The sequence below is a fragment of the Medicago truncatula genome, chromosome 4 (assembly GCF_003473485.1).
Source record: "Medicago truncatula cultivar Jemalong A17 chromosome 4, MtrunA17r5.0-ANR, whole genome shotgun sequence".
Taxonomy (NCBI): Eukaryota; Viridiplantae; Streptophyta; class Magnoliopsida; order Fabales; family Fabaceae; genus Medicago; species Medicago truncatula.
Genome location: NC_053045.1, coordinates 51781117 through 51800030, shown reverse-complemented (window position 1 = coordinate 51800030; position 18914 = coordinate 51781117). Strand labels below are relative to the sequence as shown.

General features: G+C 32.1%; 3 protein-coding genes across 3 annotated transcripts; 2 read left to right on the top strand and 1 right to left on the bottom strand.

The window, feature by feature from the left end:
• Nucleotides 1–482: 482 nt before the first annotated feature.
• LOC25493754 (uncharacterized) lies at nt 483–3770 on the bottom strand. Its single transcript, XM_013602340.3, has 5 exons — nt 3521–3770; nt 3300–3404; nt 1635–1890; nt 1357–1434; nt 483–1114 (listed from the first exon to the last, which is right to left on the bottom strand). The coding sequence occupies exons 1-5, from the start codon at nt 3560–3562 to the stop codon at nt 984–986; spliced, it is 612 nt and encodes a 203-aa protein (XP_013457794.1). The 5' UTR covers nt 3563–3770; the 3' UTR covers nt 483–983.
• Nucleotides 3771–5781: 2011 nt separating this feature from the next.
• On the top strand, nt 5782–7584 carry LOC25493753 (uncharacterized). The gene is made up of 3 exons (XM_024781184.2): nt 5782–6803; nt 6989–7042; nt 7330–7584. Exons 1-3 carry the CDS (start codon nt 5969–5971, stop codon nt 7374–7376), a joined length of 936 nt encoding a protein of 311 aa, XP_024636952.1. The 5' UTR covers nt 5782–5968; the 3' UTR covers nt 7377–7584.
• Nucleotides 7585–9599: 2015 nt separating this feature from the next.
• On the top strand, nt 9600–12285 carry LOC25493752 (cysteine-rich receptor-like protein kinase 1). The gene is made up of 5 exons (XM_024780768.1): nt 9600–10362; nt 10676–11032; nt 11235–11469; nt 11636–11768; nt 11878–12285. Exons 1-5 carry the CDS (start codon nt 9600–9602, stop codon nt 12283–12285), a joined length of 1896 nt encoding a protein of 631 aa, XP_024636536.1.
• Nucleotides 12286–18914: the final 6629 nt, after the last annotated feature.

Below are 18914 nucleotides of genomic sequence, written 5' to 3'. Positions count from 1 at the left end.
AAATACTCATTACTGATAAATATAAAAAATACAAGACAGATATTTATCAACAATAAAAAAAAAAATAGAGGACACTTTGTCAATGATGAATGTAAAGAATACACAACAAATATTTTTCACATATTAATATAAAAAAGCACGGAAAAAACTTGTTCTTTATAAAAAATATTGGATAAATATTTTTCATTTCTAAATATAAATAAATAACACGAGACAAATATTCCTTACTGAAAAATATAAAAAAAATATTTGACAGATTTTTGTTTTGTTACTGATACATGTAAAAAGGAAACTAAAACAAGTCTAATACACTAACTAATTTTTTTTCTTTCACAATTCAAGATTTTCACGTTATCCTTTTCGAAATTAGTCACTAAAAATGTCATTTGAGAGTACAATTCACAGACAAAAACATTTCATCACAAATTAACTGAATACTCTCACACTTTGACATACAGCCTGTGCTGCTTAGCATAGGTATGTTGCTAGTTAATAAGTGTTTATGTATAAGTTGTTCGAAGAAAAATTTCACATAACCTCTACATTTACGTTTATTCTTGATACCATAAGCTCTTTCAAGCACACCTGTTACACAAGTGTTTAGATTACAAAAGTATAGCATAAACCCAATCAAGCTTCTTTCAAATGCCCTTAGAGTGCATTGATTTCCTTCTCGTTTTGGCTGTGGGCCATAAGAATATATGAAATCAAAAAACAGCTGCACTCTAAAAATATGTATACTACTTGTACGACCAAGACTTAAAACGTGCTAGCAAAATAACAGATGGGCGAGTAATCTCAACTGTAAAAACCTAACGCTAAATAACTGAATTAGCACTAGTTTTCCTATGAAGGTGTTGATATTCATGAGTAACGTTTGAAGTGCTTTCCTCATTTCCAACACATGATTACCCCTTCTCTGAGAAAATAAAAATGATAAGGGGATCGAGGGGTATGATATCACACCTAACAACAGCTTTCTTTTATTTTTTGTTTAAATTTTCTTCAAGTCTCTCAATTGCAGCACTAACACCGCCCTTTACTTCTCTCTGATCTGAATGTGCAGCCAGATTCTCTTCATTAGCTATTTCTACCATCTTCAAATGGATCCAACCTACCAAACAATTAATGGAGAAACCAAAATTTAGTAAAATAGCCACATATCCATTATGCAAACATACATTAAACACTTGGTTAACGGTTTTTGATGGATCAACTCGTTTTACTTATATAATAGGACAGAAAAATCCTGTTGAGAGAGAGAAAGAGGACCACACTAATTTTTTTTATTAAATTCTCATAACAGGACTTTCTCCTATTAGTGATTAGCAAAGACAAATACTCGAGAAATAATACCCAGAGGAAAACAAAATGCTGCTCCCAGTACTGATCCTAGTGCCATATTCCTTGCTCGCCAACGGAACGATCCTGGCACTAACATAAAGGGAAAACAATACATTAACAAAGTAATTTTATGACATGTAAACATTTTTCCCTTTATATTTCAGCCTAAAGAAACCTTTCACAAGATAAAGAAAAAAAGGCGTGTTGGAATATCAAAATAGAGCAGTAAACTGTTTTTCTCATACAACATAGGTAACATTTCAGAGTCTACAATAAGTATGATTTCTTACTTATTAAACCAAAAGCTGAAGCAGTGGCTGATCCAGCTCCCACAACATTGAAAACATCATGCACACCTCGCTTCTCTGCAAGCAGATTTTGTATGTTATAAAATGCAGCAGTGAACATTCCAAGTCGTACCCCTCCAACTAGTGCGCCTCGTGTAACTCGAATGAACCGTTTCTCCATTGCATCTCTCATCAATCGATATTGTGCTCGTTTGTCTTCTGTGCTCCCAAGTTTCAACATCACTTCTGCATCCTTGCTCTGTTGAATTGAAACATGGGAAATCCCACATGATTCCACAGTTGTTTGTGATAAGATAGACAAGCAATGTTGATATAAACATAATTGGCCAGAAACAGAATGTATAATCAACAATCATGTCCGTGAGGGTAGTTCTTTTTCTATGTAAACATATGTTTGTGAAGGCTGAGATAGGTTTTATCTATTAGATGTAAAGTATATAAACATATTGCACTAAAATTCTACATTTAGTATTTGATTTTGTTTTTGAGAAAGACTTTGATTTGCAACCACTGCACAATTACAAAGAGGAAGAGTGATTAGCTCTTAAGCTAAACAGAAATACAGTGTAAAGTAAACAATTAAAATGTGTAGCTCATGAAAGTGCCAGAAAAATAAAATAAAACCTAACAGAGGAATTTTAGAAGATCTATAACACTTATACGGAACAGAAGAAGGAAGCAATTTAAAGAAAAGAACTGGCTTAGTCATCCTTTTCTAAGAAGTGTTGCTCCAAACAAGAGGGGAAATGGAAGCAGAGTAAAGAAAACAAAGTAAAAACAACAAATCAAAACAACATGTGTCTTAATTAGTTTAGATTCTTAAACTATACATGCACAAATTTATGCCAAATCATCTGTTAAAGGATTTGGATTATCTTTGTGACTTCCTCACAGGCTTCACCTAATAATGGGTTTGTACCTACTTTCTTACATTACTAGTTCTACAAATATCTCAACAAGAAACAAGGGTTAAGCAAAAAGTCTACATTACTTAACTTTTCGTTTCTGTTTTAGCATACACGATATAAAATATTATATGCCCGAGTACAAGTGCAATTAAACTTTAACAGTTTCTTACTTCTTATATAATAAAGAGGTTACTAGTCTTATAATCAACATCTAGTCATAACCCTGGTGTTAAACTTCTCATCATGGCCACATCTAACAATAAGCAAACCAAACTCACAAAAAAAACTATCCAATATATAATTCTATCCTTAAAAAAGGATCTATACTTGCACTATTGTTTGTACTTATAAATTGTAATGAACTTTTCCGCTTTGAACATAATACACTATGAGTATGTTTGAAATGGACTATTTGAGCTTATTTACTGACATAAGCACTTGCGATATTGTTTGGGAGAATATATAAAAATGGCTTATGGCATGTTCATAAGTTGTTTTCAGCTTATTTCCATAAGCTTTCCAGGATAACTTACGAAAAAAGCTTATAACTTATATGAAAAGAATTTGATTTTAATTATCTTTTGCTAAAGAAATAGCTTATAATAAGCGGTTATGCTATAAGCTGCAAATTAAGTTGTTTAAACAAACAGGTACTATGAGATTTCTTACTAATAAATAAACAAATATACATGAGATTGGTATTGAAAACATAGTTTTGGAGCATAAATGAGAAACTTACAACAGAAGAAGAAGCCTCCCTGCTACCACCATATAACATGCCTGCAAATACGGAAATAACAGTTGGTGGTCCCCAATTAACCATCCCAGGTAATCTTTGAGAATCCTGATTAACGAAAGTATTATAATATCATCGAAATTAATAATGCAAATAATCATCATAAGTTAAAAAGAAAATTGAAAATGAAAACGAATTGAATGAATAAATGAGGAATTTTGTACATTTGAGACGGTGGATTCTGATGAGTTGTCAGTGGCTTCCATTGTTGGAGGCGAGGCAAAATCCACCGACTGGAAATGAGATTTGAATAGGGAAGGGGAAATCGATCTAAGAAAATGATTCGGTGTGTATGGTGGTGGGCTCCGACGATTACACTTGCACCGCCGTGGAATCTTTCTCAGTCACGGACTCTGTTGCCGAGCGTTGTAGTTATTTTTTTTTTTCCTTTTCTTTCAGGAATTTTAGGATCAACCAAAAACGTCTTTTAATTGTGCGAAATAACAATTTAATCTTTAAATTTGTCAAATGTCAATCAAGTTAGTCATTCTGTTCAATCGGGCGTTAACGGTGCTGACGTGACCGTTAACCTCTCACATGTCAGATGTCACATAGACATTAGCTGATAATAGCAAACATTTCAAATGACCAAATTGATTGATTTGCAGAAAATGTTTTGGCTTTCTTCTCCAATAGCTCTTTCTTCCCCAAATATATAAAATTAGTCCCTGAATTATTTGTCTAACTCTCCCATCAAGTTTCATCTTGTTAAGACTCATTTTTCTCATAACATAGCATCTAACTTCCTCAGCTAAAGTTAGTATTAGTTTTCCTCTATAGTTCAAGATCTTTGCATTGAAAACCTCATAAGCATTGTTAACTATGTTATTTGCTTTGCAATTTTCACTAAAATGTGCTTTAGTCCAAGCTTCCTTTGAACATTTATTGAGATACTCTCATGCCTCGTTAAGCCTTTTCATCCTCTCCATAATGCGATTGAATTGAGTGGGAGTTGTTGCCCTTGCACACTCCCGGACCACCCCTCTCAATTCCTTATCCTTCCATTATTTTATGAAGTTCCTCCATAGATGCATCACACAATGTCTATGTGGCACCCCTGACATCACTTCTCCAAAGAAGTGATACTTCATGGAGTTTGAAATATGCATTTGGATTTGTTATATAAAACAAACATGAAATGTTAGGTCCAATGCTAAAAAGAATTAAAGTCCCATCTTGTGTCTCCACTCTAGTTGAGATTTGTTTATATACCCTTCATAGTTTGAATATGAGTAATAATAATTTTTATAAAATTTTACGTGATTACACTGAAATATTTTTATATTAAACTAGCGTTAGGCAGTCACTAGTGATACTCATATTTTGCTGTTGTCATATTGTTCAGTGTTCACTAAAGAGTAAGGGGTATTAGTGTAAGAGTCGACCCTAGTTTTTTTTTAGAGAAGTGATATTCATATTATGATCCATTACATTTTTATTATATTTATTAAAAATCAAATAAAATGTCTTAACATGCTGGACCGTTTAAAAATGATAGTGCATCTCTGGAAAATGGTCTATATAAGATTAGGGAGTTGAAGTTTTTGGACTTTTGTCTTAATTAGTTGAAAACCAAGCTTTAAAATTTAAACCACCTCTACATTAGGGAGTGGGAGGTGCAGCCCGTCCTGTGCTTGAGTCGGTAGAGTTTTGTGGTAGTGGTATTCTTGGGACTGCTTGCGGGGTTGGGTGGGGTCGTATCTCCCCTTGCATCCCGTTGTGGCTGTCCGGTTTTTCTTGTTGTTCTTTGTGCTTGCAGGTGGTTGTTGGCCTTGTTGCAGCGGTTGGTTTTTGGAGGCTCTTGTCTTTGCTTTTGCTCCTTTTGGGGTTTTCGAGGTGCCTCTGGCCCCACTTGTTGGGTCAGAGGGTTCCTCTTTCTGGTGGTTTGATGGAGTGTCGTTTTTGACTCTTCCTGTGTATCTTGTCCTAACATATCTTTTATCTATATATATATATAAATAGATAAACAAATATATAATATATAGTATGTAGTGTAATTTTATAAATATTATAAAAAGTTTAGGCTTAATTGCACTTTTGGACCCCTATCTTTCCAAAAGTTGTGGTTATGACCCCCTAACTAATTTAAATACAAAACAGCCCCCTATGTTTTGATTGTTTGGCAGTTTTGGACCCCTAGTCCATTAGTGAGGTGCCACGTGGCCCCCTAAATAATACACGTGGCACCTCACTAATGGACTGGGGTCCAAAACTGCCAAAGAATAAAAACATAGGGGGTTGTTTTGTATTTAAATTAGTTATGGGCCATAACCGCAACTTTTGGAAAGATAGGGGTCCAAAAGTGCAATTAAGCCAAAAGTTTACATATGATTCTAAAGCAACCTATAATTCAACTTATCAACCCAAAAAAAAGCATATTAAAGTGAAGCAGAATTTCAAAAGCTGCATAAATGTCTACTAAAACAGAAGAAAAAGAAAACACCAATGATTCAAAATTAGGTCCCAACAAAAGTGAAGGAAAACCCATCCACAATCAAACTAGAGATTCCTCAACATTACAACACCACATGAGAATAAAGCTACTCCAACTAAAAAATCATCCCCAACACCAATAAATTTGCACACTCATCAAGCAAAATATCATCACAACAATGTCCAAATTCTTCACTACCTTCTTCCATCACCTAATCATTATATTCTCAATAGCATATTTAATCATCCCTTCAAGTTGTTCTAACAACACATGTAGATCATATTGTGGAAACATAACAATAGATTACCCATTTGCCCTCCAAAACGGATGTGGCCACCCAGGTTTCCGTGACCTACTCTTCTGCATAAACAACGTTCTCATGTTCCACGTAACCTCAGGTTCCTATAGAGTCCTACAAATAGATTACGCATACCAAGCTCTCACACTTCACGAACCACACATGTCTACGTGCGAAACACTAGTCCTAGGAAATAAAGGCAACGGTTTCGCGGTGGAACCGTGGCGGTCCCCATACATGAACCCAACACCTGACAACGTTTTCATGCTCATTTCTTGTTCGCCTCGTTCACCTTTGTTCCAAGGCTTCCCTGATAAACATTTGCCATGCAGAAATGTTTCTGGTATGGGATGTGAAGAGTATTATGGTTGTCCTGCTTGGAATATGATGGGACATAAAAGGACAGGTTCTTCTTCGTTTTTTGGGTCTGGTCCACCTGAGTGTTGTGCTGTGTCTTATGAAGCTATTAAGGGGATTAATCTAAGTAAGCTTGAGTGTGAAGGGTATAGTAGTGCTTATAGTGTGGCACCTTTGAAGGTTGATGGACCTAGTGATTGGGCTTATGGGATACGTGTGAGGTATTCTGTTCAAGGGAGTGATGAGTTTTGTGGTGCTTGTCAGGCTACTGGTGGTAGTTGTGGGTATGGTTCTGATGGGATAAGGCAAGTTTGTATGTGTGGAAACTTTAATTCAACTTCAAATTGTGACTCAGCAGGTTAGTAAGTTTTTCAAGATTCTATCAGAATAATATATACTATTGTCCGTGTTAATACAGTTAAGTAAAGTCCAACCAAATATTAATTGTTTCACAATTTGAACTAAGGATAATATCAATTACGGATCATGATAAATTATGAATGTTTCTATGTTATAGTGACTATTTTTCTGCATATTTTGCAGTGGCCTTATTATCATCGGGAGCAAGAAGGCCTATGAGGTTGAAAATGTTTGCAGGTACGTAATTTGCTATTTCATTGCTTTGTTTTATTTTCAAAAGCAAAGCGATTTCGTTACTTTGTTAATTAGGCTGGCTTATGATGTATATTTTCAAAGTGGCATTGGTGATCCTAGTGGCTTGTGTGTCCTATTCCTTAATTGAAAGATGTCGTGTATTAATATGGTAAAGATAAATTTAAAATATTAAAGAACAATTTTTTTTTTTCTTTCTTTTCCATTTTAGCAAATCAAATGAAAATTGGGGCGTGATTCATGAATCATATGTAACTTTTCTTTTTGGGCAGGACTTTTGGCCTATATGCTAGCATGGATGATAACCAGCTGGATTTGAAAAGTACCAAGAAGTATGGCATAGTATGCAACAAGACTATTATCATAAACTGGGTCATGTATTGTATTTTTTACATGCCTTTTTATTGGCTGGAGAACATGCACATATAAATATATATATATAATGAGTGAAAAGAGTGTTTTGACTGTATTTCCTAGCTATTTCCCTAGGAAAAAAATTAAAAAATATTTTTCTACACAAATGATAATTATCAGTTGCCTAGCCATATCCCTAACCTTATTTACACACAAATTATCAAAGAGTTAAGAACAGTATTCAATTTGTGGATAGGGACTTTCCTACTTTGACAATAATAAGTTCCACGTAATTTTATCATCTTATATAGTTATATGCATACATCTCAAATATAAGTGTTTGCAGGCCGGTTTGGATCCGTTTTGAGTGAAATCGTGAACTAAACCAATCAAAAGCATACATATTGGTTTCGGTTGGATTTACACGTTTATTGGATAGTCCATATCGAACCAAGCCGATAAACAACATGTTGGTTTGGGTCAGATCGATCGGGTGCACTAAAAACAAATGGACAAAAATATTTAAGAACTTTGCCAATTATAAATATAAGAAAATTATAAAATTAAAACACTTCCATAGCCATTCTCATGTAATATTTTTTTTAAAAAGTGCAATCAAGTCTCATACACCAAATGTATCATAATACAAAGTCAAAATATTGAAACTTCCAAAATAAAAACACTTAAAAATGCGTTGTCACAAAATTTTATCCTTGAAGGAAAGGTTTCCATCATGAGAAATTGAGAATGTTGCCACAAAATTGTATCCTCTTTCCCTGTTAAAGGGATATATATCTTGTCCAGAATTCTCGTAAAGAGGGGTAAAGCTTGGAGATACACCGAGGGATACTCCACTTTGCATTGAGAATGAAAACTCACACTAGATTGTAGAACATGGTGCAGATATTCAGGTATACTAATTAAGGGCGTGAATTAGGGGTTCTTTTCGCCACTTATAAGACCATAAATTGATGTTGACACCACTCGCAATTTCCCAATAAACATTGTGCATTACCTCCGAGTACTTTTGCTTTTCTGCTACTCCAAGTGAAATAACATTCGGAAGAAACATAAAAATTAGGGTACTTAAATACATTTTTGGTCCCCCAAAAGTTTGCCGTCTTCATTTTTGGTCTCTCGTTTCAAGTAAATTCATATGTATAATTTATATTTTTGAATAAAATTTTGCAAAAAAGTTTATAATATATATAAGAAATTTTGCACAAAATTGGGATGACATAGGGAAAAAATAGAGATTAGGGTTGCATGACTCTCTATAGTTGCATACTGCTAACAAATTATTAACTTCCCTAACAAATAATCCATAAATAAATTATAATATCATAATTTGTGTGATGATTATAATTTTCAAAAACTTGTTTGAATATGTCTTTTGTTACTGTTTATTTTTCAATTTTGTTGTTGTTTTTCTTTTATTTGGAGAAAAAAATAAACAACTTCCTAAATTTGCTTTTGTCCTGACTTCTAATTTTTATTGTATTGTAACATTGTCCTATATCACCACTCAACACTATTCTATGGCATTGGCTCTAAATAGAATGGAATAAACAACATTTGTAAAATTGATTTTTAAATAAATAAATGTCATCACAGTTAATCAATGCCACTCTATTTTTGGCTCAATGCAATAATCAACCTAATGACTTAAAATTTGGATGTACCATAGACCAACAACGAAATGGTCCAAAGTAGTATTGTCCCCAAATAAATGTGTTAAACATGAAAGAAAACATAGTAACTACTTTATACCGGTAACCCAAATAAGGAATAAAATAAAATCTAAGCCAGTTCATTAATTCCACCATTAATAATCATATTCTCTAATGATCGTTTTTCTCTCTTATCTAACTGCAAATAAGAAGAATCTAAAAAGATATTATTTATGTTATAAAATTAGCGAAGAAAATTATTCACCTGAGGGTTTGGTAACCGTCTCTCCCAATCTACCTTTAAGGTAGATCAAACCCAAAAAAATATCATGTTGATGAAACCAAAACGAAGTAACAATCCCTTTATTGAATCCAAATAATCATATCTTAGTTTTCATTATTTCTCATTTCTCCAACATAGAAAAAAGAAACACCAATCATTCATTTCCTAATCTGATTTGTTTTCATTAAAAACGTGACGATTAGGGAATTGAAATTGAAATAGATACATAGAAGAAATGAAAAATTTCCACATTTTATGTGGAATCGTAATATCCTCGTTGTTATCATATGTGACATGCTTTGACGGTGCAATACACGAAGCTGGTCTAACATGCGGGACTTATCAATACCCTCATGATGGTAACAATACTAACAATCACAAGTTGAAGCAAAACTTGATGGTTGTAATGGACGCGGTCTCATTTCAGGTGAAACAGCAGGGGTGGGGAGCACAAACATTAGTTGGTAATTGGCATCCAATGTATGCATTAGGCCAATGTCAACGCGATCTTGATCCGACACAATGCAACATTTGTTTCACCCAAGCAAGACAATTGTTATCGAGGTGCATACCAAAGGTTTCAGGTAGAATTTACCTCGACGGTTGTTTTCTTCGTTATGATAACTACACTTTCTTTGATGAGAGTGTAGATTTATCGCGTGATACGAAAATATGTGGGTCCACGGAAAAGGGAGAGACGGTGGATGCGAAACATGTTGAGACGGTGATTTTGAAAGTGACCAAGGGTGCCGGGGAACATAAATTTTCTGTGGATGGGGAAGGTGGTGCGTTTGCAATGGCGCAGTGTTGGGAGACGTTGGATAAATTGAGCTGTCAAAAATGTTTGATAGCAGCGGAGAAAAAAATGCAGGAATGTGTTCCTAGTAATGAGGGTAGAAGCTTATTTACTGGTTGTTTTATGAGGTATTCAACAAGGAAATTCTATAACAATGTCTATGTTCAAAATGATACATGGGTTGAAATTCCTCTTCCTCGAGGTAGTATTTATCACTTAAACTCTAAATTAGAAGACTTATTATATACACTAATTGTTTTTTTTTTTTTTTTATGGATGCTTATTTTTTTCTTCCCATGTTCTTTGTAGATCAAGGGCATCACAATTTGTGGATAATCATTGCATGTGTAGTATCCGCAATTGTAATCATTTTACTTATCATCCCTAGTGTATGTATGAGCCGGAAGAAAAAATCATCACAAGAAAAAAGTAAGTAATACTTAATACTTGATCTAAATAATTAACATTCTAGTTATAATGTGTTAATCTTATTGTCAGTGATGATCAATCTTCAGGAAATGACAGTATTGGCGTGTCACCTAATTTTTCCTACGTAGCTGGTTTCAGTTTTAAGTATGATGTGCTTGAGAAGGGCACAAATTATTTTGATTCTGCAAATAAATTAGGCTTGCATGGTGAAGGAGAAGGTTCTGTGTTCAAAGGAACACTCCCCTCAGGAAGAATTGTTGTTGTTAAACGTTTGTTTTTTGATACAAGGCAATGGACAGATGTGTTATTCAGTGAAGTCAATTTGATTAATGGGATTCAACATAAGAATGTGGTCAAACTTTTGGGGTGTAGTATTGATGGCCCTGAAAGCTTGTTGGTTTATGAATTTCTTCCTAATAAAAGTCTAGATCAAATCCTTTCCGGTGAGTACTAGCTAGTCCAATTTTCTTATAGACAAATGTTAGTATATATACTATATTAATTATTTTGTCAGTATTTTCTCTTTTATCAGAGTTTGAACTCGGGTCCTTTAAATCCTTTAACCGATAGTTCAAATTAGTTGAGCTATTCAACCCTCTAACTATTCAAATCAGTTAATCAGTATTTATGCTTTTTGATGTACAGGTGTGGACTCAAAAAATGTTCTGACATGGGAGAAACGGTTTCAAATCATATGTGGGATAGCTGAGGGCTTAGCATATCTTCATGAGGGATCTGGAACAAAAATTATTCATAGAGACATAAAGTCCAGTAACATTCTACTTGATGAGTCTCTAAATCCAAAAATTGTTGATTTTGGTCTTGCTCTTTGTGTTGCTGAAAATAAATCTCATCTCAACAATGGAAATGCAGGAACACAGTAAGTAGTCTTTTTTTGTTCATACCATACATGTAATGTATAATCTCTTCACTACTTTAAAATTATTAATAATGATAAAGTTCTAATGAATTTCAAAAAAATATATAGTAGGAAATGTAAAACATAGTTGGTTTGGTCCCAAACTAAAATAAACTACATATGACAGGGGATATATGGCTCCAGAGTGTCTCAACAAAGGACAACTGACAGAGAAGGCAGATATATATGCTTTTGGTATTTTGGTTACTGAAATTGTTTGTGGGAAAAATAACGGTGTTTTTCCACAAGGTTCAAATTTGGTACTCCATAATGTAAGATTTACACTCACTCAAGCCTTAAATAACGGTGTTTTGTCGTTAATGAATTTTGTTAGCAGCTAATAAAATGTTCATGTCATCACTTGATCAGGTATGGAAGAATTACAAGGCAAACAATATCACAACATCAATTGATCCTGCTCTTCATGGAAAATTTGAGGTAGAAGAAGCATCAAATGCTCTACAAGCTGCACTTCTTTGTACACAATCATCTCCTACCCAAAGACCATCCATGTCAGAAGTAGTTCAAATGCTAACAAAAAAAGACTACAAAATTCCCACCCCAAAACAACAACCATTGCTCAACAACCATTTGAGGAATATGTCAAATGGTCTTGCAAGTACAAGATCATCTTTCCATAGCACCACTAGTTCCTTACCCTCAGGTGACGATACAAATCTACTAGATCATCCATTTTCTTCTTCTGCTAAGTTCAAAACTTCAGGGAGTCCTGATTCAGATATCCATGCAAACATTGTGTTGCCTCAACCAAAGTAGATGATGGAATTCAAATATCATGAACAATGATGATCAAAGAGGGGCATATTTTGTTAGTTGAGGACTTAATAGTACATGATGTATCTATTCTTCTCTTACCATATTTAACAAAATGTTGAGAACCAAAATCTACTTGTTTGAGCAACAATTTGTAAATAGATATATATAGTTATTGGATATTGATGTAGCTAATTCAATGTTTGAGAGGATAAAGGCCTCCAAAATACCCCTCAAGAACAAAAAAGCTTCGAGTAAAACTATCTACATTTAACAGAGGAGGTTTGTTTATATGGATCCCACATGATATATTAAATTTGGAAAATGATAAAAAGCACGACAAAATTTTCGTGCCTAATTGCACGAACTATTCCTCTCAGTAATTAATCTTGTCAGACATAATGCTTTGGCATTTGGCACTTGATCTCATGATGATTTATGTTTAACTAAGCTGATTCACCAAATAAAACATGAATTTGGAGCATCTTAAGGGTTGTAATGCTTTTATCGGTGCAACATTGACAGGGAAGATGATGGTGCTACTACCGACAACAATTTTATATTATCTTAGTTTATTATATTATATTTTATATATCTTAGTTCATCTTTATCTTATAAATCCATAAACCAACTAGAAGAAGGTCATTCACCAAACAAAATGTGTGTTTTGAGCATGTCGTGCATGAGTCGTGCATTAAATTTATATGATACTCATATCATTTGGTGGGATTAATATGAATTTTAATAGAAAATATTGAAAAATACGTGTTAAAATGTTTGATGCTAATATTATTCTTATACACTAACTATTATTGTGTGTGCTTGAGCCTTTTGGTATAGACATAAGCATGCTTTTCTAAGGAGTGCATGAATTAGTTTTATTTATTTATTTATGTTTTTTTTTTGCTAATTTTATTTATGTTTTTTTGGATGCTATGATTATCATTGTACCGAATTTTAAATGACGAGTACCATGTTTTGTTAAATATCAGCCCTCATTGTTTGAAGTGTAAATTATCTTATTATAAGAAGTTGCTTTTTGCCTATAGTATAATAACTTTTGAAATGAAATACAGTAAACATGTTTGTCTTTAACTTAAGGAAAATGTATGTAATACCTATTGACCATAATAGCTTAATTAATGGAAAAAACTTCCCTAAAAAAATTAATGGAAAAAACTTCTTCAGAAAAATTAAATGTAAAAAACACTATTTTGCTTTACAAATTGTGAAAGCAGTAGACTAATTTTGAAATACGTATTTATAACTTTAAATGTTATTACTTTTTCTATCGTCAATTTTTGTTATTTTTTATTTTAACTCCTCCATTAGATTCGTTTGTGCATCGTAAGCTTATAACCTTAACGATCAACTTGAACTCCATTTTTCCTCACAATTATTAGCAAACATGATGCCCATTTATTAATAATTGGAGTGATAATTATCACCATATTTTCGATGGAGATTCACCTTTTTATTAGATGAATTCAATGTATGTTTCATCATTTTAATTTTTATATAAGACTCGATTTTAAATTGTGAGATTCGTCTTAATCTCTAAAGTGTTTAAAAGAGATTGTTTCTCACACTATTCTATTAATAAGTATTACTTCATTTGTTTCTTAAAAAAAAGTATTACTTCATTTGTCTCAAAAAAATTGACATTGTCTGACAATATGTACTATTTACATAATATATTTTAACTATATTTTTTTATTAATATATAATGGCAAATGGTAGAGTATGTTAAAAAAATTAATAATGAATTGAATAAATGAAGAGAGAAAATGGATAGGATCCTAACTCACACTATTAGTCTTGCCAACAATTGATTGTATAACTCATGTCGAGTTCAATAGCAGACAAGTCAATGGGGTCGTTCATGAATTAGTTAGGGTAGCCCCATCTCATACTAGCTCTCTCGTTTTTGATGATGTACCGTCATGTATCCGTAACTTGATAGCTAATGAAAAGCATTGAATTACTTCCCTAAAAAAATAATTTATTGTATAAATAGCTTTTTTTTTTTAAGGTGTATAAATAGTATCTCTCTTTTTTTTTTTTAAGGACAATAGTATCTCTCTTGTAAATCAACAAACGCTTTGTTCAAAATTTTCTCATCCTAGGCTTTTGAAGTTGATCCATTTTGATTGCTTTTTGCTTGTGTCTTTGTGCTCTATGTATATGTACATGGCTGGTTAATTGGTTCTCTTATACTACTCTGTGTGTGAGCAGTGGCGTTGTTAGGACCCTGGTTTAGGGGGTGCAATTTTTTTGTCTCATAAATTACTTTGACTAGCGGTTATGCTGGAAATGATTCGAGTCGAATCGAACATGTATGAGCTCGATTCGACTCGTTAAGAATTGGCTCGGTTCGAGTTTGACAGAAACTTTTTTTTCATCTCAAGTTCGGCTCGTTTAAAGTTCACGAACAGTTTGGTTCGGCTCATTAGGTTCATTTCGACTGTTCAAAACACATAACTTTAAGTATGAAAATGAGCAAAACCACTTGAACCACGTAACTCAAAAGTCAAAGAATTTTAAATTTTTTATACATAAATATATTGGAATTTATACCAATTTTTAAATTCATTTGCTCAAAGAATTCTTTTGTCTTCGTTTTTAAAATATTTTTAAATGTTATATATATATATATATATATATATATATATATATATATATATATAATCGAGTCATCTCGTGAACTAAACGAGTCGAACTACATCTAGTTCAAGTTCAGCTCAATTAGTTTACGAACTTAATTTTCAGTTTAAGTTCGGCCCATTTGGTTCATGAACCAAGTTCGACGAATCAATTGTCGAATCGAGTTGGTTCGGTTCATTGTCAACCATAACTAGAGGTAATCATATTGAGATGTGTTGCAAAAAGAAAGGCATGTGTTGGTATAAAAGGAAGAGAGTCGATGCAAATGAGGTGCATGGTTTAATGTAAAAACAAAACATTGAGCAGGTGCATATGAACCCCCTGAGTATAAGGTGGCTCCGCGACTGTGTGTGAGTTTTAAGAGGAAGAAAGTGAATGATTTTCGGAAGAAAAAAAAAACAGAGTAAATGAAATAAATAAAGACCTTTTGAGAGACAAAGGCTTTTAAGTTCATTTTTTTTATTTGGTAAAAAAAATGTTATTTTTTTTATAATACAAAATCCCTGTAATTTTGGGATATTCAAAAATTATAATAGAAGTGGATTTTAGAATATTTATATGAATTATTCAATTTAAAAATATATAAATTATAAACATTACTTTATTATTTTCTCCAAACATTCAAACAAAATCTTTTAACGATTTTGTAGTGTTTGTTGATGTTTCTTATTCTTTTACGGGATTGAGTATAAAATGAACCCATGAGATAGTTGGTCCATAATGGACTCATTTATTTCAACTTTAGATTAGAGCATTCCACATAAACTTATCATGGTCTATCTATATTATATCTAACGCACATCAACTTTATTTCTCTGCACACACTATCAAATTGGGAAGAAGCTCGTATTCACATATAAAACATAAAATAAACTTTCTGAACCACCAGTTCCTTCCAAAGCATTGGTAATTTTCTTCCCCTAATGAGATCAATTTATGGTTACAAAGTTGCATTGTGAGATCAATTTAAACATCAAAGTTACACTGTGAGAAGAATAATCCATGAGAAAGAAGTTCCTCTATTTAAGTTTGGGATCAATTTCAACTTTAAATCCATCACCATAATAATTTTTTGATTTAGTTATATATTGCTACGGCTAATCTTGAACCTAACGCCATTTCAATGGAACTTCTTGAATAATATTGATATAAAAACTGCCGTTTCACTAATTTGGAATTTGAAATAATAACAAGCAAATGAAAAAATACTAAAGAGTGAAAGGATGGAGAATTGAAGGAGTGGAATGGGTAATTGAGGAAGTAGAGAGATTGAATCCGGTTACTAGTGAGAGAACAATGAAAGAGATAGAGTTGGTGATGGCTAAGATTTAGTGTGGATAGAGTTCGATAAGATTTGATGGATAGTCTAATCTAAATATTAAAAAAATTGGTCCATCATAAACCAATTATTCAATTGGTCCAAGCTAAATGACATTTTTTTTTTTAAGGAAAATGGCAACTCTTTTATGATTATATTGAAAGATGTTTTGTTTTTATGTTCAAAAAAGCTCTGTAGCTTTTAGTACGCATTAGTTTCTTTTGAAGGAACTAGAAGAACAGAGAGGCAACCAGCCTTGACAGTGATAGCATAGTATTTTTTTGCCATAACAAGCAGTGCATTTAATGCGGTTCAGAATACGAATCCATTGACAGTGAATCAGAATATTTTCATACTTAATGAACACTTCTGTTTAAAGAGAGATGGCGAGGGTAAGAAGTTAACTTATAAGATTGTCTAAGACCATCCACAATGCAGCATCATATTTAGTTGCTTAAACGAGTTTTGACGGTACGCATCATTTTCTTTTGTAATTAATACTTAATAAACATTTAATTTCTTCGGTCCAGAACCTCAAAACAATTATTAATTGGATCCCAGCAATAACTCTATATAATTAAATATTAATAATAATTTATATACATATTCAAAATTATATAATTTTAAAATATCGAAGTAGTTTAAAATAAATGATGATAAATTATTTGTTAAATACAATCATCATATATTTTTTTTTTCATTCAGGTGGATAAATTATTTGTTGTTGTAAAAAAAAAAAAATTGTTGAAAATCCAATGTTGATCGATTAAAATATTACTCTTGCAACTATTATATAATTTATTTTTAAAAATTAAATAAAATAATACAAAAATAGAATTGATTGTACGTGAGGGATCCATGTGTAATAGAAGAGAGATGGTGCATATACAAACACTCATTTTTATAAGTACCATATTAATTGATGTTATGGGGGTGCCTATTTAGCATGGTTACTAAATAGGGAAAGGATCTCCCATTCTAGATGGTCTAATACCTTTAAAAAAAAATTGTTTAATAAAAAAGCTATGTTTAATAAAACTTATAACTTATTTTAAGATTTATAAGTTTATTTTTCAGATGATGTTTTTTACATTTTAACACAATTCTGACGTGAAGAATTTTTAAAATTTATCTAATAATATGGGAGAGAAAGCCACATATCACATTATAAACACTACTACTTTTTCTTTTTTAAGTAGTTATATCTTCACCTTTTAAAATGAATAAGTGAGATCTTTGAAATTTGGACCACAACCCTTGCATTTTGTTTTAATGGCAAATATTATATATATATAAAGAATGATAAACACTAGGGTATTAGATCCCAAATATTATACCAAAAGGGAAAAATAAAAACACCAAAACCCCCGAAGAAAAACCATCAGCACCATCAAACATGCTGAAACCCCTAACAACAACTCCTCAATGAACCAACACCAACAACGGAGTTCAATTAAGCACCCGATAATGATTTTTGTTTCAAACGTTCAAATTCGACCACCAATCAACCCTCTACATATTATATATGACATTTATATCAACTAAGCTAGACTCATGGCGACTAGACTACACTACAATACTCCTTCAATCCGATCTGACAAGCGACGTTTTTGGCCACATACTTTAAAAAGTTGATATTAAATCTTTTTTTATAAGGAAAATGTTAACGAGTGCTCTAAGTTCACTCTTTAAAGACTTTAGGTAATAAGTTTTGATGAAAACTTGTGCATTCAATGTATCAAAAATCGAAGCTTTAAAATTTTCAATGCATAATTTCTTAATTTAGAATTCTTAAAGAGTGTCCTTAGGACACTCGTTAGCAAAACCTTTTTTCTAAAGTAGAACCCTATTTGTGTGACATTGTGACTGAAAAATCACTATGATATTGTTCAACCACGGTATATCATGTGACTTTTGTTTTCTTCTCTCTCTTTACAAGTTTTTTTTTTTTTTTTTAAATTTATCCATTTTATTTTAAAAAGAGAAAGCCACATATCACATTATGGTTGATCAATTTCATTTAACATTCCCGCGCACAATGTCATGTGACATTCTTTTTTATATTAACACATGTCTAACTTTAAAATCTTCAAATTTAAAGCTAAAATCAACAACAATAATGATACATAGAAACTTCAATTTTTTCACATTTATTCAACACATCATTTTCTCACTATTCCACTATTTTTATCAAATCATCAATCTATCACACCATTTCATCAATTTTTCAAAATGATTGCTATTAACAAGGGGTGTGTTTGAAAAATTAATAATAAATTCATCTTATAGATGCTTATATATATGGATAAATTTTTTTAAATATAAACAACAAAAACGTAAATAGTAATTTTTTTTAGAAAAAAATATAAACAAAAAATAATATTTATACCATATTTATCATTATTATTTTTCAATTACCCACCAATTAATGGATATCATATTTTTCAATAACTCTTTTATTTTCATGAAACAAGTTTCTATAGGCAATTTAAAAAAGTGCAACTCTTATTAAATGAGTTCAACTACTTTTTTTTTTGAAAAGGGTATAAATTTTTGTTGTTGTTTACTTTTGAGATAGGATCGAGTAGTTAATTGTTTTGTAAAGAAAAGTAATTTTTTCTTTCACAATGTTTAAGGTAAAAAATTCATA

What these genes read in the sequence shown, in the direction of transcription:
- LOC25493754 (XM_013602340.3), bottom strand. Translation starts at nt 3,562, where the DNA reads ATGGAAGCCACTGACAACTCATCAGAATCCACCGTCTCAAAT. An exon ending in CAGAATCCACCGTCTCAAAT is followed by an intron (nt 3,405 to 3,520) that starts GTACAAAATTCC and finishes TTCGTTAATCAG; the next exon opens with GATTCTCAAAGATTACCTGG. An exon ending in AGCATTTTGTTTTCCTCTGG is followed by an intron (nt 1,115 to 1,356) that starts GTATTATTTCTC and finishes ATTGTTTGGTAG; the next exon opens with GTTGGATCCATTTGAAGATG.
- LOC25493753 (XM_024781184.2), top strand. Translation starts at nt 5,969, where the DNA reads ATGTCCAAATTCTTCACTACCTTCTTCCATCACCTAATCATTATATTC. An exon ending in TTCAAATTGTGACTCAGCAG is followed by an intron (nt 6,804 to 6,988) that starts GTTAGTAAGTTT and finishes CATATTTTGCAG; the next exon opens with TGGCCTTATTATCATCGGGA. An exon ending in GAGGTTGAAAATGTTTGCAG is followed by an intron (nt 7,043 to 7,329) that starts GTACGTAATTTG and finishes CTTTTTGGGCAG; the next exon opens with GACTTTTGGCCTATATGCTA.
- LOC25493752 (XM_024780768.1), top strand. Translation starts at nt 9,600, where the DNA reads ATGAAAAATTTCCACATTTTATGTGGAATCGTAATATCCTCGTTGTTA. An exon ending in TGAAATTCCTCTTCCTCGAG is followed by an intron (nt 10,363 to 10,675) that starts GTAGTATTTATC and finishes ATCAATCTTCAG; the next exon opens with GAAATGACAGTATTGGCGTG. An exon ending in AATGGAAATGCAGGAACACA is followed by an intron (nt 11,470 to 11,635) that starts GTAAGTAGTCTT and finishes TACATATGACAG; the next exon opens with GGGATATATGGCTCCAGAGT.